This window comes from Cladophialophora bantiana (genome assembly GCF_000835475.1).
Source record: "Cladophialophora bantiana CBS 173.52 unplaced genomic scaffold supercont1.9, whole genome shotgun sequence".
In the NCBI taxonomy this organism is placed as follows: domain Eukaryota; kingdom Fungi; phylum Ascomycota; class Eurotiomycetes; order Chaetothyriales; family Herpotrichiellaceae; genus Cladophialophora; species Cladophialophora bantiana.
The window spans coordinates 1,471,577-1,495,117 of NW_015971583.1; the positions used below are offsets into that span (position 1 = coordinate 1,471,577).

Genomic DNA, 23,541 nt, shown 5'->3' on the forward strand with positions numbered 1-23,541 from the left:
CTAGATATACAGCCCCTTCAACAATTTCACCCAGTCGATGCTGCATAGGGGTCCCGAAACTCAAATCTGGCGCACTTTCAATGGTTGTGGCGATAAGCAAATGTAGGCTCACATCGTCGACGTGCTGAAATAGTAATTGCTCCACAGGAACTCATATTCCTCGATGATTCCTCCAAGCAGGTCCAGTATCGGTTTCCCTCTCAACGAGGCCGCAGCACCATGTACCCAAACTTTCGTAATGTTCTCGTAAAATGCGCCTCGCATCCCCCACCACGCGAGCTGCCAGCCGCGCTTCTGTAACTCGTCGCGCTCCAATGCGGAGAGACCGGTTCGTGCACCGCCCGGAATTCTTGCTGCCAGATCCCTCTTTGCCAGTTGGCGTGCAAGGTATTCAATTGAAACTCCCACAAACCATGGTGTCCAGTTTCGCTTCCATTTGCTCCCTTCGTAGCCGTAGGTACGAGCAATACGTTGCATGAGCAGGGCGTAGATCAAGGGCCGTAAGATGTACATGATCTCAGCGGCCTGGCCACGCAGAGTGGTCAGTTGGTGGAGCAGTTGCTTGGCCGGTTTAACATCGTCGGCTGTAAGTACATGGTTGAGGAGATAAGCTGAAACGGCGTCGGGAGAGGGTAGAGTTGGGAGGGTAAATCCTGTGCGAGGCATACTATACGGTTCTGTGGTAGTCAAGGATGATGGAGCTTGTTTTCCGGAGTCGGAGAGGGGTGGTGTCGGAACGCCAGCATCGCCCAATGCGTCTTTGACATCAAAACTGTCCAACTTCAATTCATCCTCGGTGAACTCTTCATCTTGTTCTTCCGGTTCGACCGGCGCAAAGTCTTCTCTCAGGGGCATAGGCGGGGTGACCGTTGGACGCAAGCTGGTGAGGCGCATCAACAACAACCGACAGATGGCCTTGAAAGATTCAAGCATCACCACCACACGCCACTTCGCCTTTTCGCCGCCTCGGCGCCTGGCAATCATCTCCCATAGCAGTTCGGTGTATTGCGCAATCTTCAAAACCGTAGCAATCTTATTATATAGCGACGAGGACGATGTCCAGAAGGTGGTGTAGCGAGCATGTAGTGATGGCTTCGGCTTCTGAAGTCTGAGGTTCTTTACTTTGAGGACGGTGGGTGTGAGCGCCAAAGCCGCGGCACGATTCTTGAGGAGATGATCGTGATAAATGGATAAGAGTTGAACGAAAGTATGTACTGATTCCGAGGCCAATTCGGTGTCATGGAATCGGGCGCCGGGAAGGAGGTACGTCAATGACCGCAGACTGCTCTCGATGGTGGAGACCGAGGAGGAGTTCGATGTAACATAGTTGGAGTAGGTGGAGGGAAGGTTGATGGCCGTTTTGGTCAAGTCGGCGGATGCGCTGGAAAGGGAGTGAATGGTCGCGTGGATGGTTCGGCGCAACGCTGACGTCGCTGCAGAGGCCATGGTGCGATCACGCAGGCGCGCATAGGCGGGGGGAGGGGCGGAGGGCAGCCGTGGACTACATTCAGCGGCGCCTTGTCGCAGAGATGACAGAGTGGAAGCGAAACAGAACCTTGTTGTCGTTGGGATGATGGATGATGGATGATGGAGGTGGGATTGATAGAGAGCCGAGTTGGTCGCCGAATGCCAACCCACCAATTTTAGTCACGTGACTATATCAGGTGAGATGGAGAGTCCGTCCGGTCCGTCTCGTCAGCCTCGGCATCACATTGTCACAACCTCCAGACGCTGGCAGTGGACAATGTTCTGGACGATTGAACTCACCAAGAGAAGCATGTACACTCTAATTGTATGTACGTGCTAGCAGCTACATCATAGATATATACCGCCCCAGATAAAGAGCTAGGCTAGAGGCGATTGAGCCTCTGCATCGCCGGGTGGACAATTTCTCAATGCCAGTACGAAATGTCCCCTCGTATGACAAGGCTTCCTTCCGTGGGACAAACGATGACGAGGCTGACATAGCATGCTAACCTTGCCAACTGCATGGCTCCCTGGTAGTTCTCGCCACAAAATTGGCTTTATGTTTGTTCCGCCATCCAGACCCGTTCAGTACCTGTTAGTCTTACTACGTAGGAGAAACAGGCCAAGTCCGAAGTCTACCAGTATAAAACCGTGGCTTTCCGCAACAGACCATCCCACTTAGTCCACCACACCGTTGTGAAGATCGTAACTGCTTGTGACACAAGTCAACTCGTTTTGTCCCTCATCCTGCCCTCCTTTCTACTTAGCCTTTCAACTCTTCAGTCTCCCCGGTCGTCCCGAGATCAAGAAGTCTGTCACCATCGACCTTGCTACTGGAAGCGCCTGCAAGAAATACGCCGAGATGCCTCTTGCAAGAAGGCCGAAGCGAAACACAGGGCCTTGGTCTTCGCTTCGAATCCTAAACTCTTCGTCGCCAATCATCACAGCAGACATGCACGGATTTATAATAGCGGCTGTCTCAAGTTGGAATGCCGACAGCGACGCCTACACTGAGCACGAAAAACGCTCCATCATTGACAGTCTTCCACCCCGGTATCGAAAATACGAACTCGATGCCGAGGGCCGCTTGAAATGCCCACTCTCAGTTGAATTTGTGCTCGACGATCCCTACATCAAGGCCGCTGTACACAAATTCAAGCGGGACGTCAGCGAGGGATGCTACGAACGGAGTTGGCAGAACCAAGCCAGGAAAGCCATGCAGGAGAGGCGGGACGGCAAATTTGACCCTTACCTGCAGGAGCAAACGGAAGAAACGTTTGGGGAGTCCGCCTCGAATTGCCAAGGTGAAACCGTTGACGAGGACGTCTGTGCCCAAGTGGATTCGAGCGACGGGGAATGGGGCAAAAGGAGAAGCGCAAATCGAAGAGACACCGAGAAAGGCAAGACCACGCCACAGACACGAATGGCACAACGGAGGCAAAAAAGTCTACCTGGATGGAGACGATGCTAGGTAATGCGTTTGATGAAGTGTTGAAATGCACTCTTTTCAAGCCTGAGAAGCGATATGGTTTAAATAGGCGGTCATCCAAGTCCAAAGTCCAAACAGATCATCCAGTCACTAATTATGAAGCGGCACTTAATGACACTGAAAAGCCTCGTTCGGTGTTGTTTAGCACAGGTACACTTCCAGGCGCTATCAAAGGAAGAAAACTGAGTGACTATGTCCAAGAGAGCCCTGGGCTACGCCTACAATTTGCCTGGAGGAGGGGAAGCAGTTTGTGGTTTTTGCTACAACCCTTATAAACACCACCATCGCCATGTCAAATCATGTCGTATCATTCTACCTACACCATTCGTCTCCTCGCCGTAGACGCCCTTAAAACTAGGAAACCTCAAGCCGTGGGCCGTGAAGGGAGGAAGAGCACTCCGTGCCGAGTACTCGGCACTTATGTACAGACCACATGCATGCTCTTCCTGGCAGCGAGTCCTCCGTACACTTGGGTCGATCCTCTTTCAAACCTCTCGAGTTGTCAAATCTACAACGAAGCTGGACATCTCGTCTATTGTGCCATACTACAAACACACACCGAAAAAGAAAAATAACAATAATACAGAATCCCTGGGCAATTGTGTGACAGGCAACTGACGAAATCCCTCGGCCTCATCCTCTCTACGGGCTCTCTAACGTCTCTCTCTTTCTCACAGTAGAGGGTAGCTGGGAGCTATACAGAATAATTGGTACCGGTAGATTGGGTAGAGAGGAAAGACCGACCTAGAGCACCGGCATGGTTGTGCAAGACTTTTCATTGTAGAGAGCTGTCTACGTTGTTATGACTTCGTGGAGTCTGTACCTTGCAGACGTAGGAGAGTTACCCGCCAATTGTCTGTCCCTTCAACCCAAAAAGACCGAAAGCAGCACTTCCCGGCAGGACTTGGACGGCCAGCTTCTTTGAGTTTTCGACTTCAGAGGACTCCGAGTATAGCTCTAGTTCAAACTTCACCAATTGATCAACCATGTTTGTTGTCGAAAGAGCAAAGAGATTTAGTCAGAAATGATATTAGAAGGTTTGAACCCCAAGGAATGCCCCTTTCGCGCCTTGTATTGCTAGTGTGGGCATGTGCTTGAAATTGGTCCTTTGTCAAAAACATATTGTGGAAATCCTGTGGGATTTTGTTCAACAGTAGACCCTTCTGGGTGCAACCCCCCAAAGACGTACTCCGTGTTCGCGGGAGAGTTGGTCAGCCTGAGCATTTGGGCGGAAGGAAAAAAAAAAAAAAAAGCAGAATTCTTGGCCCCGAGCCTCGCTTCAGTTCCCTGGCTTTAATCGCAAGAAATCACTCATCAAAGGCCCATCAATGTAGAGATGCTCTTGACGGGCATACCGGTAAGCAAACCTCCCTGGCAGGAGTCGATCAACCCAAGACACAGGTAGGCACCGAAAAGCCAGCGCCACCAGACAAGCCCCGGACTTGTCTCAGTCCACGACAGCTGGAGCAGAAAAATAATCATCCATACAACCTACTGTGTGGAGACTCGACAGAGGTGGAATGCTGGCCTGGCTAAGCGGAGCAAAACACGCCTGGCCACACTTCTCTCTGCTCGCCTCTCTGAAAAACATGGTGATCATGAGGTACGAGTACATCTGTCGAACGGAGCTATCATTTTCCTGCGGCTCTCCGCCGTCAGCGGCTAGTCGCACGGGTTTTGCGTAACATTGCAACCACTGTGATAGTGTGGGCTTGACAGCTGCTTAGACTCGGCAGCGAGCCTGTGCAAAGGAGAAAAGGGTAGTCTGGCACTGGAAAACATGCTGTAGATTGATGTACATGAGTAAAAGGTGCTTGACAATGGTGAAGTGTCTGTTGTTGTGGACATAGATCATTGGCTAAACCAGACATAGACGATCAATGCTTTCAAAAACAAGGAGAACCGATCTTGTTAGTATCGTAGGCAGTCTCTGACCCAGAAGTCCAGAAACGAAGGCCTTCAAATTTACAGCTTGAGCGAGATGACCAGTTAGTCAGTCCCGTGCGATGTATCTATTTGCATCGAGTTGGCAGGCTGTAACACGATAACCAGCATCGACATTATCACCAATGCACACAAAAGAGATAAATGGCATGTCCCTACCTTTCCCCTCGGACATGGGCATCCGTCCCAAACAAATCCTCTGTAATTTCAGACGGGCGCTCATTAGTACTCTTTTGACGTGGCTTGCAGACCTGAGGACTGGGATCTGCAATCATTTCAGGAAAGCCATGTAAGAGTCTGCGGAGGATGACAAACAGAGGGATGCGAAGGAGATTGGTCCGCTTCTCTAAGGCTCTGAGTTGTCATTGCTTTGGCGCTGAAGGGTGAGGCTATTGCGGATGCGCAATGCGACCAAAAAATACAACGAACCGTTGTCCTTCGTGGCCGGTATGAGGCACACAATTGAATGTGGCAGCAAATCGGAATCCGCCCGAGGGCCTCGAGGGCACATTGCTGACGAAAATGGCAGGACCCTGCCAGGAGAGGCTAGGCCAAGGACGTGCAAAGACTTGTAAGGGCTTTGAGATCCCAATAGGAGACAGCAAATGTCCCCTGCCGTGGATGATGGGCGTGATACTTACCAAGACGGAGCACCAGAGTGACCGGGAGGCTCAGATAGGGGCCAGATTGGCACTTGTACCAGCCTTGGACAGCGGGCTTGCATCGGGAGCGATGAATGATGATGGAGGCAGCGAGGCTGTTGCCCTGTTCCACTCTCGAACTTCGGGCTCTCCCTGGCGAAGAAACTAAGGAAAGAAGCGAAAATAACCAACTGGAAAGAAGGTGACGCTAGCAAGATGAGGGCTCCAATCCTTTGCCCGCGATGGGAGTCCTATCCTCTGCTTTCCTGTCTCGTTTCGGGATGCGCTCGACTCGTTCTTGGACATTATTGACCGACGTGAGCAACTATTACTGAAGTATGGATCCCAATCCAGACTAGGAGGGCGGTGGGACGCTGGGCGGGGTGGCGCCGAGTGGTGCGTTTCTAGAATTCCCGACAGGACGGTCCAATCGTGAATGTAACGAGGCGCCGGTCGATGTTGGGCAGACAAAACTGACAAAAGACACCAGCACCCCCAATCGATTCAGGACGAGTGACGGTCGAGGACCCAAAGTTAAAACAGACGAACGGTAAACACTGGGGGGCCTTCGTGAACATGGGGCCTGCGGGTCGCCCAGGTGGAAAGCCAGGGGTTGATCGAAACATCCTCCTTCGCAGCTCCAGCTGTGGTGGAGGCAGGGGGGAGTGGGTTGGAAGTTCACAACCCAATTGCCAGCATTTGGGCATGGCTGACGCATTGCCCAGAGCGCACATCTCTGAAGAAAAAGCTCCCGCCGTTCTAGCAACACTCCGGACTTGTTTTTCATGTCAAATACGCCTGAATTCCTGTTCTTTGGGGATGCGCCGAGCAGTGCCTCGTACTCAGAGTTCGCAAGGACCTGAACGAAGTTCGTGTCGGATGCATTGGCGAACTGCAAGAGTGCAACACCTGTTCCCCGCCAGTGATGAAACAAAGGTATTGTCATTCCTTCGGCATTTTCAGGCCCGACTTTGCTGACAAGGAAGACCTGGCTTCGATTCAACGGCCAACTGCTTGCATGCTGGATCTGTTCGGCACATGACCTGCTAATCTGCTGACCTTCTGACAAAGGCGGCTCGCCAGAGCAGTATTGAAGTATGTGTTTGCCCTCAGCTGGCTTGCTTTCCAATCTCCTGGCTGTGTACTCCGTACTGCGTCTATGGTTGCATCTGTGTAGGTTCTGAGGTTGTGCGCTGTCATCTCAAGCTTGTAAGGTTTTGGGCCGTCGAACCTGCAGCAGAAAGTTGCGGTGCAAGGCAGCCAACAGCGAACATCCGTCGCCTCTATTATTCATTCCCATGCAGCGGGGAGGATCATTTGGCCCCTGGATCTGGATCCCCAAATGTTATTGTGCGTGAATTCCCTGGGTAAGAATCAAAGCAGATAGTCGGTGAACTCACCGCTTTTCACCGCCTCGGTTGGGAGGCCTATGGTTGTTGGCAGAACGAGGGCGATGATGGCTATTCTTGTTGTCCAAACTATACTCTGGACAAAGTATACCATAATGACGCATTGTTGCCCGCATAGTCATGCTACAAGTCATGCATATTCCACACTGCGCGTGTTTGTGTGACCTGTCCAGTCCAGATCGTTCCAGGGCACGCTGACTCGGTTCGTAACACAGTAGCGGTGTCCACTTTCTTCCTTGGGTCGTGAGAACGAGACATTGGGGCTGGCCGTAGCGCACCAGTACGTTATCTCAATTTTTTTTATGTTTGTGTTCCCTACGGAGTACTACGGCAACATAGCAAGCGACGCATAGAGCCTGAGAGCGCCGGTGGAGAGCGTGTCTGCTATGGGGATGGGATAGGATGGGACGGATGGGTTGGACGACTAGATGGATGAATGATGGCACGCGGTGGACGCGGTGGATCGTTGGGTCGAGCCGCAGACCGTGTACCGTGGACCTTGTTGTTGCTTACTTCCTGCTAGTCGGTTAGCGTTCTGGCCACTGGGAAGGGGTTGGGAGAGAGGCTTTTGCCGCTTCACTTTGCAATCTGCAAGAGACAAATCTCTGGCAACCCGCCACGACAGCGTAGGCGCAGATGGTCGAATGGCACAGCAATGAACCATGCGCACGCGGATGCGGATTTGGAGAAATGGTTGTTCCAGCGTGGTATATCATCTCCAGCTTCAGCCCGCGCAGAGCATTTTCCGCCTTGTTGGTGCTCCGCTATACTCATCTGTGTCCTAGTGCGATCCGAACACCATCTCTCCCGCCTTCCCCGGCAGGCCTAAGAGCTGGGTGGGCGGCGGGATGGCTTGGACGGCTGTCTGCTTGTCCATGGCTGCATTGAAGACGGGGTTGGGACGTTTCGGAGTTTGTTGAAGAGAAAAAGGTGACAATGCGGTGAAGTGAAGTGGGAGTGAGAGGGAGAAAGAGAGCGACGGGGATTTTCTTGTCTCTTCGCTCAGACTCAACGCATTCTTTCTGCCGCAGTTCCCCCAGCTACTTACTCCGAACTGCTATTACTGCTACTTGCACTTCCCATTCTTGATCCGCCCATCGCCCGTCGCTCGGCTCTCTCTCCCATCTTCTGCTGTCACAGCCAGCCTCTTCCAGGAACCCACCCTCCTCCCCTCCCGTCCCGATCACGGCGCCGCCTTCATCCCGACTAAAATACGAATGTCGGTCTGAATTGGAACCGCCAGGTCGGTCAGTCCATCCCAGGCGCCTTGGAGAGAGACGGGGTGGTAGAACGGATGGAGGTGAAACAAGGAGACTCGGAGCGTCAGTGCAGTGAGATTTTTGACCTGGAGCAGATAACACCAGCGCAAAAGCCACCCCAGTCGCCCATTTCAAGGCTGGCAGTGGCGAGCTCGTTGTGAGTCCCCTCCAGCGGGCAGAAGAAATCTCCCATGCTCGTCATACAACTGTCCTTTGATTCTTTCAGCCTTCTCCCACCAATGGCAAGAACAGACGAACGCTCCCAGAATATGGCACGAACCTGTATGTCACCATGCCACTTTCAGGCAGCCAGGCTCTAGTTCGCATTGTAGAAGTTATAAAGCCGCCTCCTGGGCGTTCAAGTTTGACGCCGTGATGGATTGCTCCGCCGACTAGCGGTAGCGTAGCCGGTCTTGCTTGCTCCATGCTCCTCCATGCTCCATGCTCCAAGCTCCAAGCTCCATCGTGATGCAAGCCTCTCCCATGATCCATCAGGTTTGAGCTTTGAGCGGCGGGGCCCGGCACACTCCACGATACCTGTCCCGTGCTGGGATCATGGGCATGGTCACGGTCACTCTCGGTCATGGTCACGACTCACCTCACCCTTCTCGATCTTATGCAGCCATCCATGTTGATTTTAGTGCCAGAACCCGAAATGGGACCCCTAGAGAACTGGATCCATCCTTTCCGCCCTTTCCTCCAGCCCAGCCCAGCCCGGAAACAAACCAGGGCAAAGTCCAAGAGATAGTAGAGAGGGACAATGATATCAGCTGCTCCAGCTGTCGCGACCGCCGGAAGTGAATCGTGCAGAAACACCCGTAACCGCTGCAAGTTGCTAGCTGCAGAGATATGGAGATGGAGAATGGAGGCGAGCTGCAGGTGTCTGTCCCTCTGTCTCCTGTCTGTCTGTCTGGCTATGTGTGCGCTTGCGCTCAGAAGCAAGAGCCTGGAAATGAATGACGGATTTGACCAGTGGGTGGTGTGTGGTAGTGGTGCTGTTCGGGGCTCAACGCTCACCACCAACTACTGACTACTCACAACAACTCCGGACACTACACTGCTCAGGGCCATATTTCCCACACTCCGCCCAGTCTGCCACGAATGCAATCATACATTAATGCGTGTGTGCAAAAAAGAACAGCGATCGAAGGAAGGCTGCTGCCGCACCGACCCGCTCCTCCTTGACCGCATCTTTTGCCGAAAACAATAAACCCCCCGTGGCCCCCCTCTGACATAGTATATTATATCTCTTCTCATAAACAATGCCCTTTGTGTGTCCCCCCCGACATTCCCTCTTAATCCCGCACTGCCCACTGTCGTCGTGTGACTTGTTCCCTGGAATCTTCGAATGAAAGCCATTGTCCTACATAGTCACGCCGGGTCTGCCTTCTCGACCCTGTCTGCAAGAAGTCTACAACCTAGAAACGCCGGCGCCTTCGCTCGGGTCTCGCCAAAGAACCAACCCGCCCCGTCTTCGGAAGCGAGCAGTCTCCTGGTATTAGTAGTCCTCCTCCGTCTTCGCCTGTGCTCGCTTTCTCAGCCTGGTCTCCAAAATCCCTACTCGACTTCTTTCTGTCCTCCATCTCTCCTCGTGTATGGCAGCGCCCACTGACCTCCGGCAACAACCCCCTCTCCGTCCTTCACAAACCGACATCCCATCTCATCACTCATCGTGGATATCTCGTCGCTGCTCAAACCGACTGACGAGGACGACGGCCATTCAACCAGCTCTCCCGCCTCAGTATCTCGCTCAGAGTCGGTGCCGTCCAGTGTTGCCACCAGCGTGGCTCCCCTGCCACCGCCCCAGCCGCGGCCGGCGGTGCCTGCCAAAAGATTGTCCGCTACCCAGGACCATCCAATCCAGTCTCCGGCGAAGAAACAGTCCAAGTGGTCCCCTGAAGAAGACGCAAAGATCATCCAGCTTCGTCAGGATGGCATGAAGTGGGAGGACATCAGTAAGCACTTGCCCGGACGCAGCGCCATCAGTTGTAGGCTGCACTATCAAAACTACCTCGAGCGGAGGAGCGAATGGGACGAGGATCGCAAAAATAAGCTCGCAAGGTTGTACGAGAGGTATGCTGAGAAACGTCGCACCCGATCGCCTTTTGTCACCAGTGTCAATGTCAGAAAGATCTTGTACCACACCTCTGCCCGCCCTGTCATTTGTCCCCATTCGGATGTTTCCACTGACTATTTTCTCCGAATCAAGGTTTCGAGCCGACATGTGGGCGAGAGTCGCAGAGGAGATGGCGATGCCATGGAGAGCCGTCGAAGCAATGCACTGGCAGATGGGCGAGCATGAGATGGCGAAGCGTGCTGGCGTAACCCCATTCTCCCTGACCAACGCCCACAGCGGGATCGAAGCTTCGTCCCTCCCTCCAAGAGCACCGCTGCGGCATGGCGGACCACCCCCGCGCCCTTTGCGACGAGAATCGATGCCTCCCGAGACGGGTTTACAGGGTCCTCAGCAGCTGCCTTCGCTAGCAGAACTCACAGCGGGGCTGCCTGCGTTTTCAGCACCACCTTACCACACCTCAGACCCTTTCAATCGCCATCTGTACAACCACCCAAGAGGCCGCAATGGTCCTTTTCGATAAAAAAAAAAGAATTGTCCTGATGTTGTATCGTGTTTGAGCGAAGCATGTTTGAATAAATCGGATGAACAGTGAGGCAACATGATTCCGGGTTTTGATGATGGGTTGTTTGCTTTTGCTTTTGCTTTGAGTACCCCTGCTGTGATCGGCAGCAAGAAGCTGTAATATAGTGATTTGATACCCCAACACCTCCGACTGTCGCAGCCGGCGGCTGCGAAAGAGGGATAATGTGATCTGTGACGCTTCACCCAAGCCGAATTGGGATGAGCAGGCAACATTTGAGAGTGTGACAGGACCTGAAAGTCCAAGCGCCAACTGCAGTCTCATGCTTCCGGGCTCTGATTTCGTGCGTATGGGTGGGAGTGCTCAGCGGCTCGACGATCGCGAAGAGACCATCTGCGATGCTTCAGTCTTTTCGGGTGAGGACGACCCACCAATTATCTCGATCATAGCCGGAATCGACTATCCTTGCACCAGCACTAATAGCATCTTCTTGCAGTTCGCCTTCTCGATACAGATGGTAATATCGATGGTATGTTGTCGAGATCGGTGCATTGGAGCTTGGCGGCTCTGACTTGGATTTGGAGGCGGCATCCGGCTTGAGAACCCACGGCACAAGCACATCCTGCTCATGGCCTCGATCCCAGCCCCGTCGGCTATCTTTCTGTTCCAGTGCCCAGGTGAATATCAATGCTCGGCCTCCTTTCTTTTCTCCGCTCGGGCCGGTTGACTTTGAAGGCGGTTTCAAGGTCTGCAAGATCTCTCTGATAGCCTGGACTCTTCGCGCGCCTGAGGACAAGTGGTGTATGACCGCAATGGAGAGGGCAAAATCGAACATATCGTGGGGATGAGGGAGGCTAAGTATGTCGGCGACAATGGTGCTATGCGGTTGGTGTTGGCGGGCGATCTCAACAAGGGCGTTGGACCTGGAGGACGTTAGCGGGTACGCGCTGGTTTCTCAGCCATCAGCTTTACCTGTCTGAAGCAATAATGAAGACATCATTGTTCACTGTCAAGTACTTCCCGTTTCCACAACCCACGTCCAGACCAACGGACCCAGCGGGCAGACTGCGTAGGAACTTGTCGACCACGGGCCAAGGCTGCCATGCTGATCAACTTGGATGCGCTGGTGAGTTCCTAGACGACGTGCGAACCTTGTATCGGGTAGAAGAGAAGTGACTCGCGATGTCCTGGTACACTTCGTGCACATGCCTCTTCTCGTATTCCACAGCTTGGTCCATGACGAGCCCGGCTACGCGCCGGATGATGCGAGCGGTCTAACTTGGTATGTTGGAGGTGTCAGTGACCGACGCATAGAGGATGCAAGTTCGAGCAACGAGGTCGATGAGGACAGAGGATGAGGATGGAGTCGTGTGCCAGTTGCCAATATACTTGGAGTCGCCAGCTGCGGTCGTCGAATCAGCACGTCCACGTGGTGGAAAAGCTTGAATGGTCCAAAAGGTACAAGCTCCAAATTGCGCACTTCGATCTTTGATTCCGTATTGTTAGCCGAGAGCGGTTCGGATCTCTGTATTAATATCCGATTGGCGGCGACGGAATGGCGACGGCTGGACGGGTAACACGAGCTATCTGATAAAGACAATCGTGGCGCAGACCAATTCATTAACAAGGACTGGTCAACGGATGAAGCTACGTCTCCTTCTCAAGTCCCGTGCGGTATATTCCGGGTAATTACCAGATGTTTCCCGGGGAATTGAACCCCTTTTCCATTGTACTCGAAGAATTCCATGTATATCAATGCAACTATTTCACAAACAAATATCTCGAGTACTACGTGGCCACCATCTGTTGGTCGTGCTCCTTTTTGAATGACATTAGAATCCGCTGCAGTATACTCACGACTCGTACAAGACGTCCCTGTAACGAAAGCGCTTTAGAAAACACCGACAACCTCATTGGCGAGATGCTGTGTTCGGCCATTCGAGAACGCGAAAATATCCGTAAGACCAGAGCTCCGGATCATCAGGGCCAGAGCAATGGCGAGTAGTGGGATCTACAAGGCGTCAGCATGTGGGGAAAACCAATCAGCTCATTGGCGACATACCCAGAAGAAGAACAATTTTCGATCACGGCTCAGCTCAACTTTTTCGATCGGCTTTCTCACCACGACAGCACCATTTCTAGAGGTCGAGCTTGTTCCAGCCCTCTCACTCTCCGCCTGCTGCTCAAACTGAAGATCCGCTGCTGCGTCAGCTACTGCTTGCAGCGTAGATGCCTTTTTGACGCTCCAGTCTCTGTCCGTTCCTTCTCTCTCTTCTGGATACAGGTCGCTATAGGCGGGAGGCGAAGATGGAGCCGGAGGAGATGATCTGCCCGTCAGAGTCTCCCACCAACCCTCACGCTGACCAGGTTGTGGCTGTCTAGGACCTGAGCGCTGAGGGAAGAGCGCGCTTACACGGCGCATCATAGGATATGCTTGATACTCCTGTATAGCAGCAAGAGGTCCATTGAGATTAGCGAGGCTAGGCATCACTGATTGAGCGTTCTCATTGAACTGTTGTAGTTGAGCTATCAAATGATCTCGCCAGGCTAACATGAACGCTGATGGAGCCAATGCCGGCGTCGCATTGGGGATATTCTCCGGCGGGAAACTAGATCCTTTAGACGTGGTTGGCGGCATGCTGCCTCTTCGCGACTGAGGAACACTGACAGGTTGCATCCGATTGGACTGCCCGAGCACCTGGGAAAGATCCGGTTCCTCGGAGGAGACTTGTGTTGGTGTCTCGTCGTCAAAATCATCCGAATCATCCGACCCATCCGTGTCCGTGGTGGCGTAGTGATTCGATGCATTCTCCCAGAAGGAGCGAAGAGAAGACGAGCTCCGGCTATGCAGTCGCATTGGTGTTCCTCCAGCGCTTCTTGATCGATAATGTTCAATTGGCGATATTGTTGCTTGATAGGCAAGTAAAGAGGTTGCGAGATCAGCAGGGGTGAACTGGCGGATGCTGCGGGCTTTGTGGTTAGCCCCTGTCAGGCGAAGTCGGTGTATCACATGCGTGTGGCCGTTCATTGCAGCATGATGCATTGGTGTGTGGCCATTGTTGTCGACCATGTTGGGGTCGGCGCCCCGGGAGAGTAATCCCGCAACGAACCGCGTGAGGCCTAGCGACGCTGCCAAATGGAGCAGTGTGAGCCCGGATGGGCGGCGTAAATCGAATCTCGGGGCTCTGAAAAGCCTTTGGGTGTCCATCTGCTCCAGAACCCGCAACATCGTAGCTTCTAACTCAAGCGTATCCATTGGAGCCCCTCCAACATGTCCATGTACGCGCTGATGCCCCCCGCTTATTCCATAATTGCCATGACCGAGCCACATAGAATGAGATTGCCCCTGCAGCAGCTGCTGGGCAGCCGAGTATGGATCATCAGTCGGATGTTGTAGCTGCTTGCCAAGAGTACGTAGTGCTAGGCGGAATATCTCCAGCTCTCTGTCGTCCACATAAGTGAAGAGGGAGGGTCTCGTTTGGGATTGTTGTGGCATTGACGAATATTGAGGGTGATCGTGCTTGAATACAACCGGTACGACGCCGGGCTGCAGAGCTGGAGGTGCAATGCAGTTCAAACATTTTTCTCCCCAAAACGTCGTGGTCGTCGCCTCAGTGTCGCCAAACATGACTTCCAGACCCTGATAAAAGCCATTTCCCAGCAGTGTGACTTCGGTGCCTCCAGTCACAGATCCTTCAGCGGGGACTAGTTTGTGAATCAGTGGAGGTGGCCTTCGGACAGGCTGTCCCATTAGTTGATTGTTGACCGCCTGGCCAAAGGCGGCGTCAGCTGCTCCGAAGCTGTTCCTTGCGGAGCCTGGGCTCCCAGGCCTGCTCGGCTGACGAGATGGTGGTGCCGATATCATTACTTGCCGAGGAAGATTTTCGTGACTAATTGAGCGGTTGATGTTGGCGGCAAAGGAGGGATCAACCCCATTGGGCGTTGGGGGACTGTTGCCATATGGGGCAGGGCGAGGAGCAGCAGGGACTGCGAACGGTCGATCGTTTGGTCCAATGAACGATGCCATGTTCGGAGCGTACGGAGACGAGGCAGCGGTATTGGGCATAGTGGAAGACCCAGGTAGTGCTTGCGAAGTATCGAGGCGAGTCATTGTCAAGCCAGAGGGCAACTTTCCAGAACCACTATGTTTCCTTCTCTTCGTAGTTGGACCTGCCGGGCCGCTGGGAGAGGCAGGCCTCGAGAGATTTCGTGGTGTAAAGTTGGCCACTGTCTGGTTGGAGGCGGCCGACGGAATGGCATATGGAGTATTCGCTGGGGCCATTGGGAAATTGGGGGCGAAGTTCTGCTGCAACGCATGTAGGTCAGTCATGGAGTAAGCCTGCCGGGACATTTTTGGATTGACTGATTGCGCCTGAAACTGTAGCTCTTGATCAGTACTAGAGAAGACACCAGCTCCTGGCAATTTGGGTCCGGGAGTCGGCACTGCAGGAGGCTGATTCGGATTCGCCGCTGGTGGGTTGTGAGTTTTGTGGTCATCAGTGATCATAATGGGGTTGGTCATGGCCTGAGCGATGACTTTATCTCGGCAGTCCTTGATTGTGAATATTACTTGGAAACCCATCTTCTCGTTTTGATGCCGACAGTAGCAAGCTATCCGCATCGGTAGCTCCACTTGCACCGCTCCTGAAGCAGACGTGGTGTTTGGGGCTTCGTTGACGTCGAGTTCACGAGGAACCTCTGCCCATTCTTTAACTTCGTTGGTGTTGAAAACGACTACTCTCCTTTCTTCATCCCTCTGAAAGAGCTCTTCTTCCTCGGGCTTCTTCTGCTTCTTTCTGGAGGCTCTTTTCCTCTCGCGTTGTATGCAACCCGCACAAATGCGAACCTCACCACCATTTAAAGGCTTTTCCTCGTCATCTTTCGAGGCGCTCGACTCGGTGGAAGCAGGACTTGACCGAGTATGAGGGGCCTGTTCTTCGCCCCTAGCGCGTGCCAATGCTCGCTGCAACTTCACACTGTCTTGCATAGCACTTGTACAGACTAAAGAGGTATGGAGCTCCAGAATCTCTGGTGATCGGGGAACTTCTGGCTTGGCCAGAAACTTGGGCTTGGAGACTGTATGTCGTGGGAGTCTCAATTTCTTGACGCCGGATGGAAGTGACGAGAGGGTCATCTTGATCGGTATTTGAGTCTCCACGCGGGACTTGAGCGAGGTGGGATGCACTGTCAGGATCGGGGAACCTTCAGCCGAATTGACCGTGGACGGTGGTGAAGAAATGTCTTTAGTAAAGGTGGAAGGGGTCGCACTCGAGTCCGCTTCAAAGCTGAACCCAGCGGTCGAAAACTGTAGTTCAGGGGAGAATGTCGCGTTACCAGGCGAATCGCCGTTCATGGTAATGTGATTGAAGGTCTCCTCCAAGCCAGATGATGGAGAGTGCTTGCTCCACGGGGACTGCCCCTGGGCAGAGGGAAGCATCGCATTTAAGGGGGATGCTTCTCTTGAGCCGGCAAAGAAGAACTGGGGTTGCCCATTGGGTAGTGGTGCAGTTGAAGGCTGCTTTCCAAATCCGGCAAATTCGGCATGTCGCTTAAAAGGCTGGCTCATTAGTGTAGTTTTGACATTGTTGTTTTTGTTTGTCGGGTCAAACCCGCTCGGTGTGCTGGCGGCCGTATCAAAGTCGAAATCGGAAGCCATCTGCTGGTTACTGGCCTCGAAGTCTTGGTCCAGGCCAGCCATGGCGGTGTCCTCAAATAAGTGGTCACCTGATGATATTGAAAATCCGTTTATCCCGCTTCCCCAAGTGCTTTGAATTGTGTCGTGTGCTGAAGGGGAGGCTGTCGAAGCAGCAGACATGTGGCGTGTGTGATCTGTAGGGGACTCGGAAGATGAGCTGCTGGATCCTGAAGCAGACCCTCTTGACGCGCGCGCAAACGCATCGTTGGGAGGGACCGGACTAAAGGAGTCCGTCTCTCGTTTTATGGTCAAGTCATTGGGGTTGAGGAAGCCGGCATGCGATGCCGACTGGTCATCGTCGGGAGCTGGGGTTTCCAAAAATGCGTCGAAATCTTGACCGGCGAATGCTGGGGTTTGGCCGAGGCCGGTCTGGAAGAGATACATATCATCATCTTGAGCCGACGCCATCCTGTCGATTTTTTTGGGGGGGGGGGGAGGTGCCAGAGGTCTCAAGTTGTACCCGTCACCGCAACACCGCTATGCCATCTCTTGCTTCAACGCAACCACTAAACGGGCCCGATTGGCACAAGACAAGGCGGATAAAGGCGGGAAAGAGGGGAGAATAGTGCCTTTCAGTTTACTCTAGATCGAGCTTGAGCAGGAGGCGCTGTCACGGGCCCGACTGCGCTGCGCTGTGTTGCTTGTGGCGTTTGTGTGTCTGTGAGTCTTGGGATGTGGCTGGTGGGATCGTCGCTCACCGAGCAAGGCCTGAAGGCGCACGGACAGCAGATGCAACAGGTATATGGTGGAAGATGGCGAGTTTGCCAAATGTAACTCCAGAAAAGATGCGTCCGAAATGGCAGAATGGTGAGCAGGAAAGACGCAAGGCGTGCTGGTGATGAAAGAACAGAGTTGTAGATGAGTTAGCCAGAACGGAACTCGGATTGTGGAGGCGGAGACCTGTCGAGCGGGAAAGCGGTCCTCCCAAGAGCCCTTCCCAGCCCTTCCAGGTGGCCTTCCAAGCTTGCTGGCAGCCTGCTTGCTCCGAGCTGTTCAGGGCTCAGTTACAGAGCACTGTGGAGGGAGCCTAGAGCCACCCACAGGGTAATCTGTGACGAGCCTAATGGGCTAGTTCCTTCCAGTTAGTCGAGGCTTGGCTGTTGAGTGGGCACTGCGCTGCACTGCGCAGCCGCCTCGCCGTATCCATCATTCTCCATGTTTTTCCATCATCCCACCCGTTCTTGGAGCTTTCCTACTGGCAGGTCATTGAAACTTTCTTCAACACCTGCATTGGTGCCGCATATCTTTGCCCACCAGCCTTTGTCCAGTGGCCACTGGTTGAAGATTCTGCTTCCAGCATCAATGTGCTTCGCTAAATCGCCCCGATTCCCACGATCCTGTCTGATACGTCCTCACCTTGCATCCTGCTGCGCCCTTCCCGCCACACTCGGGTGAGGTCGTTAAATAAAAATGAGATGGCGAAAACCTCGCTGACCCCTGCTGCATGCACGCTTGCGCACAGGCGGTGGAGGGGACCTCAGCGTTATAGAAGTACACGAAGAAATGGTCACACTCTGTATTGAACTCGCTTGCACTTCCATCAAACAACGCTACATCAAAGATGATTTTCCTTAATGCGAATCAGGCCCAACGGGCCGATATGTTCGCGTTGTTCCCGTCCCCATCGACCTCCCCCAACAAGTACGTCGTGTGTTTTCAATGCTCAGGATACCTCTGCTTCAAGTCCCAAAACCCTACCCGACCTTCCCGATTATCTACCTGCCTCTTTTTCTTATCGAGCATTCGTCCTGTCAGAGGTTGGTTTCTGTTCCGCCCTAGCTGCGCAATCCCACCATGTCCGTCCCCTGCATGCCAGTGGCACATCTCTCGGACAAGTCTCGCCCTGCTACCTGCCAATCATCGAAGTGGAGGCCAGAGACATGCACCTCGTACCGCCTGTCAGGCCATCTCGGAGACGTAAATGACGGTCTGACCTAAAAGGGATAATCCTGCCAACGGGTTTTTGGACATTGCCGGGGGATGGCCAAGAGTCCGCTACACGGATGAGATATGCCGCGGCTTTGGAGGATTGAAAAGCCCCAACCGTGGAATAAAGTCAATTTCCAATGAGAACAGTATCTGGTTTCGGATTACGTGGTAATATCTCGAATCGGAATGCGAGCCCATACGTCGTGTCAGACTACACAACATTCTCTTTTAGAGCCGGCGGGCAGGCTCCATAAATGCTTCTTCCAGGCTAAATGGGTAAATAACTGAAGGGAGTCAGCTTTCCTCTACAGAGTATACAAGAAGGCTAGCTTTACAGTCGTGATCAATCCATTCCTTTCATTAGAGCCTATGCCAACGAACAAAAGTTTCCTTTTCAAGTCTATGCTGCAAATGGAGGTCCTCAGAGGTAACATGCCAGATCAACACAACCCTATTGTGCATCTGGCCACATGAGAGCACCGCTCTTCCCAGAATCGATCGGTAATACTTGTCCAGTTATATTGCCAGCAAACCTGTCGCTCGAAAGGAAAAGACAGGCTCTTGCGACTGCCTCAATCGGGACCGGTTGATGTAATGCCACGGTCGCTTGGGCTTCACGCCACATGGCAGATGGATCATCGGCGCACTCCTTTTGGAATTGTACGGTTGCAACAGGGCCCGGAGCGATGGCGTTAACGCGGCAGTGTGGATTGACATCGACGGCATCGCGAGCGAGCGACTTGACAAGGCCATACTGAATCGCTGACTTGGAGGCGGCGTATGGTGCGCACAGTGGGACCCCAAAGGTGCCTGCCTCGCTCCCGAAAAGAATAGCAGAGATATTTTTGGTCTGGGGGTTTGCGTATGTTCTAATGCCTCGAAGCCATGCTCGACAGGTCAAAAATGTGCCGTCGACATTGACATTTAGTACCCTTTGCCACGCTTGAAGCGGCATGTCGACGAGGGAGTGATGAGGACAGTAGGACAAATCCAGACCCGCGGCCAAAACACATGTCGTTAATACTCCATATTTTGCCCTGGCTGATTCCATGGCCTGCTCGAGACCAGATTCATCGGTGATATCCACCTTTTGGAAGTATAGTCGCTCATGCTTGATAGGTTCCCGAGGGTCGATAATGTCAAATGCCGACACATACGCTCCCGCTGCAAGAAATGCTTTGACGACAACGGATCCAATTGCTCCCGAGGACCCCGTTACCAGTACATGGGAACCTTCCAGGGCTAATCCTACGTCAAAAACAGACTCGGCCATTTCGAAGTCAAAAACACTAGCAGGTAAGCTCGAGCGAGGGAGGAGAGGATGTCAGTGACTGATATGTGCTCTATACGGGAGCACGGAGTAGTCCGTACTACAACAAGACCTGCTAGGTCAGCACGTCTAATTAGTCTCGGGTGCACGCCGTTTAGAGACCATTAGGAGACACCTACTGCTCGAGTGTTCGGTATCTTGGAGGCTGTCTCGTGGTGGTTGTATAAGACTTCGAGTTTATTCGATAACTTTTACATTTTCCCTTTGACTTGGCTCGTTGGGGGATGTCCGTTGTGGTTGTCATTCACCAGCCCGAGATAATGCCGCCGGAGGGCACTTCGGGGTGGCGTCGACTTGGACTACGCCATACGAGGTTCTTGGTACTCCATACCAAGTCCACTACCTAACCCCTCGCTACCCACATATCTCGTACTGTCTGGATCGTACATCCAAATTCGACGCTCTGTTTCGCAGGCAGCACGTCTTATCTGCATATCAAGCCCAGCATGGCGGAAAAGAAGAAGCTCGACATGGTCCCCCGTGGCTCCTACGGGACCAATCTACTTGGAAACACCCTCCTGATTGGACTACGGGCGCTTGACCCTTTATTGCAAAGACGTCTTCTGCTGAACTCGCCACTTCCCCGGCTGGCATCAATGCTGGGACTCCCTGCCCCTCGACCACCGGTCTCGGGCGGACCTCTTCTACAGGCCACAGGTCTCACACCGTACCAGACCGTGATCTGGGCCATGTCCGTCGGGTCGGCCGCAAAGCACATTTTCTGGACACTCGTCACGGCCAGGGAACCGGTCTACCCAGCCGCGGCAGTGGCCATCAGCGTCTTCAACTCCGTCTTCAATGGCTTGAATACTCTCATGTATAATGTGTCGGCGGAGAACCCGGCGTATTTCGCATCATGGAGTGTGTACTTCGGCACGGCGTTGTTCGTGGGCGGTGTGCTGAGCGAGACTGTCTCCGAAGTCCAGCGCCACAATTTCAAGAACGACCCAAAGAACGAAGGGAAGATTTACACCGGAGGGCTGTTCTCGGTCGTCCGCCATGTCTCATACATGGGCTATTCGATGTGGCGTGCAGGATATGCCATGGCTTCCGGAGGTCCTCTGTGGGGTATCATCGTCGGAGGATGGTTCCTCTGGGATTTCGGCATGCGCGGGGTTCCTGTCTTGGATGAATACATGGCAAACAAGTATGGCGAGCAGTGGGCAAAGGTCAAGAGGGAGGTCCCATATGCTTTGATCCCCGGGATCTGGTGAGCTTTCAACTTGAGCCAATTTTGTCTTGTATGTCCCAATTATCATTCTATCATGTCATTTCGTTATCCAATGTACGGAGTACATAGAGTGCACTTTTCGTAAACTACCTATATATGTTTTATTTCCTCCCAAGAAAGATCACCGAAACCTTTGGTGATTCCCGAACATCGCCTCACTTAGGAATACCTACTGGGCCTCCCTACAGATTCCTCACTCTCGTCATACGAGGGTAATCCATCCTTGTTGGCAATCACTCGCTCTCTGCTTCGCATTTCCTCGGTCTTCGACCTCGCTCTCCTGAGCTCAAATGTTATCACAAACACTAAGTAGAGCAAGAACATGGTCGCTGCGATAACGCTGTACGCTATCTTCGCCTTGGTGGACGTGGAGTCGGTCTGGAAGGGGCTGAACGATGCCAATCTGATTCCCAAACCGCCGTTGATCATGCCGAGCACGATGAGAAGCCGGCCAAGCCAAAGATGGACACGCCCTGGCGCCGTTCGGCCCGGCAGTTTGGTGGGCTTCCCTGCTTGGACGTTCTGAACGCGCCTCTTGTAGATTGAATGATGGATAGCACCAAACTGGGTTTGCCGTTAGCATGGGGAAGAGATTTTGTAAGGGAGTGAGTCACAAGAGGACTCCACTCAAGATGCTCCCTCTGTCACAACTACTAAGAGGGTTGAGAAACTTACAATCGGTTGAAAGAAAGCTAAGGCCAGGATTGCAAGACCCAACTTCGGATGAGGGTCGTTCCATACGCCGTAGGCGGCAGATTGCTGGGCCAGCCAGATGCCCATGCCCGCAGCGACGATGAAGATGATGTAGCTGAGAATCTGGCCGATCGCGTGGATCTTGAGAACAATGGGATTCTTGAGATTCAGGCGTAGCAAGATCGCCAATGACGGGATGAATAAAACCCAGACTGCCGAGGCGAGGACAGCGTGGGCGATGAGGATCCGGGTCGCCCGGTCGAATTCAGCCGGAGAGGAGAAAAGGGCGCCTTGAGAGATGCCGTTCGAAGAGGAGGAACTGCCACTGTCGCCGCTGTCGCCGCTGTCGTCGGAGCCGTCGCAACCGCTCACCCAAGGAGGACATCCATCCCCGTCGCCATCACCGAATCCACCTCTCCATCCGTATCCAAACTGAGCATTAGCTGTCGTTACCAGTAAGGAGGCCGCCGTGGTTAGAGCGATTATTGAGCTTCTGGCCATAATTAACGAGGTGTTATCGAATGGAAATGTCGTGGATATTTGGTAGGGTCCTAGCAGGAGGAGGAAGGGAGGAGGATGAGAGCCGAAAGGCTTCGAGGAGGGATTGAGAAGCCATTCAAACCAAATATCAAAGTCAAGGGTCGGTCAGTGTTGGTCAGGGGGCTGGATAGACAGGGTCGTCAGTGTGCGTTTACATGTCCGACTGGGGCGCATCTCAAGCCAGGACCAGAAATAGAAGCGGGCTGCACAAGGCTACGAATCAGGAGCCAGGAGCCAGCGGGTGATGAAGCCTTGGGCTCCTTGGCCGTTCCAGAGGACGCGTAAGGTGTCGGACCATACCAAGAACCGATTGCGCGTGATTGGAGAGTTGGCCCGTGGCAGTGCCCGTGAGCGAGCGAGCCCGTAAGTAACTGAAACTGACGAGGCGGGGAGTCGGGGGCCGGACTCAGCCTCTCCGACCTGCCGGCATCGTTGCTCAACTGCCCTTGTTGGCATGATTTTCCTGGTTGTTTGTTCATCGTCAACCCGAGATGATGTATTCCACATTCCGTCCCACGATCAAAGCTTTGGCAAAGTGGTACTTAGGTAGGGGGTTTATGTCAGCTTGTCCCAAAGCCTTGGAGAACTACTGAAGCGGCTCAGTCACGGAGAACGGAGGCGTTGATATTCTCTCTCATAGGAGTTGAGCGGAATCATTGGGCGAGGATCGAGTGGGCAGCCAACTTCTCTAAGGCATCTGCACGTTCAGGAAAGATAGCCGCCTCGTGTTCAGATGACGATCCTTCAGCAGCAGCAGCTGGGACGAAACACTCTGGGAAAGGGGAAACGAAAGCAATCAAGCTTGAAAGGAAAGGGCGACCGCTCTCATTTGATACCGATTCTGTCGAGACGCGTCGTCGCAGAGTTCTGTGAAGAAGCCGAGACACCCTCGATCTGAGCTCAGTCTGCCAGGGACTGTCTGCGCCTTGCTAGGGCCAACCCCGAAGCGTCCTTGATCCTTGGATGTCAGAGCGCCGCACTGCATGCTGCGCCGTTGAACGAATGAAACTTTTTTCCCCTCAGCGAAGCCGAGTTTGCCTCAGCCTGGTTCGTCTGTTGAATACCTTGGTTTCCGTGCAATCTGATTCATCCCGACGAAAATCCATTCAAGATCCTCCTTTCTCCATCGCCCGCTTGCTCCTGCATTGCAAAGACCTTTTCGAAATCTCTTCCCATCATCACCCGGTTTCAGAAAGGCCCTTCCACCAACCACATATGGTGCGCCTAGGATGTTGAGCCATGGCCGAAGTTGGAAATTGAAAATTCTCTCGTAACCTATTGTCATTTGCTCGAATGCGTGTCGTCATGTCATCATGA

The 23,541-nt window shown here is 53.2% G+C and overlaps 8 protein-coding genes across 8 annotated transcripts; 3 read left to right on the plus strand and 5 right to left on the minus strand.

The window, feature by feature from the left end:
• Positions 1–108: 108 nt before the first annotated feature.
• Z519_06846 (uncharacterized protein) lies at positions 109–1,446 on the minus strand (the record flags this gene model as incomplete). The annotated part of the gene is made up of 1 exon (XM_016764584.1): positions 109–1,446. The coding sequence occupies one exon, from the start codon at positions 1,444–1,446 to the stop codon at positions 109–111; it is 1,338 nt and encodes a 445-aa protein (XP_016619666.1).
• An 883-nt stretch (positions 1,447–2,329) lies between these two features.
• Positions 2,330–2,938, plus strand: Z519_06847 (uncharacterized protein; the record flags this gene model as incomplete). Its single annotated transcript, XM_016764585.1, has 1 exon — positions 2,330–2,938. One exon carries the CDS (start codon positions 2,330–2,332, stop codon positions 2,936–2,938), a length of 609 nt encoding a protein of 202 aa, XP_016619667.1.
• A 5,826-nt stretch (positions 2,939–8,764) lies between these two features.
• On the plus strand, positions 8,765–10,806 carry Z519_06848 (uncharacterized protein; the record flags this gene model as incomplete). The annotated part of the gene is made up of 4 exons (XM_016764586.1): positions 8,765–9,006; positions 9,049–9,090; positions 9,938–10,282; positions 10,419–10,806. 4 exons carry the CDS (start codon positions 8,765–8,767, stop codon positions 10,804–10,806), a joined length of 1,017 nt encoding a protein of 338 aa, XP_016619668.1.
• A 403-nt stretch (positions 10,807–11,209) lies between these two features.
• On the minus strand, positions 11,210–12,044 carry Z519_06849 (uncharacterized protein; the record flags this gene model as incomplete). Its single annotated transcript, XM_016764587.1, has 3 exons — positions 11,210–11,729; positions 11,779–11,903; positions 11,958–12,044. 3 exons carry the CDS (start codon positions 12,042–12,044, stop codon positions 11,210–11,212), a joined length of 732 nt encoding a protein of 243 aa, XP_016619669.1.
• A 653-nt stretch (positions 12,045–12,697) lies between these two features.
• Z519_06850 (uncharacterized protein) lies at positions 12,698–16,909 on the minus strand (the record flags this gene model as incomplete). The annotated part of the gene is made up of 2 exons (XM_016764588.1): positions 12,698–12,817; positions 12,869–16,909. 2 exons carry the CDS (start codon positions 16,907–16,909, stop codon positions 12,698–12,700), a joined length of 4,161 nt encoding a protein of 1,386 aa, XP_016619670.1.
• Positions 16,910–18,881: 1,972 nt separating this feature from the next.
• On the minus strand, positions 18,882–19,703 carry Z519_06851 (uncharacterized protein; the record flags this gene model as incomplete). The annotated part of the gene is made up of 1 exon (XM_016764589.1): positions 18,882–19,703. One exon carries the CDS (start codon positions 19,701–19,703, stop codon positions 18,882–18,884), a length of 822 nt encoding a protein of 273 aa, XP_016619671.1.
• A 503-nt stretch (positions 19,704–20,206) lies between these two features.
• Positions 20,207–20,974, plus strand: Z519_06852 (uncharacterized protein; the record flags this gene model as incomplete). The annotated part of the gene is made up of 1 exon (XM_016764590.1): positions 20,207–20,974. The coding sequence occupies one exon, from the start codon at positions 20,207–20,209 to the stop codon at positions 20,972–20,974; it is 768 nt and encodes a 255-aa protein (XP_016619672.1).
• A 176-nt stretch (positions 20,975–21,150) lies between these two features.
• Z519_06853 (uncharacterized protein) lies at positions 21,151–22,185 on the minus strand (the record flags this gene model as incomplete). Its single annotated transcript, XM_016764591.1, has 2 exons — positions 21,151–21,555; positions 21,667–22,185. 2 exons carry the CDS (start codon positions 22,183–22,185, stop codon positions 21,151–21,153), a joined length of 924 nt encoding a protein of 307 aa, XP_016619673.1.
• Positions 22,186–23,541: the final 1,356 nt, after the last annotated feature.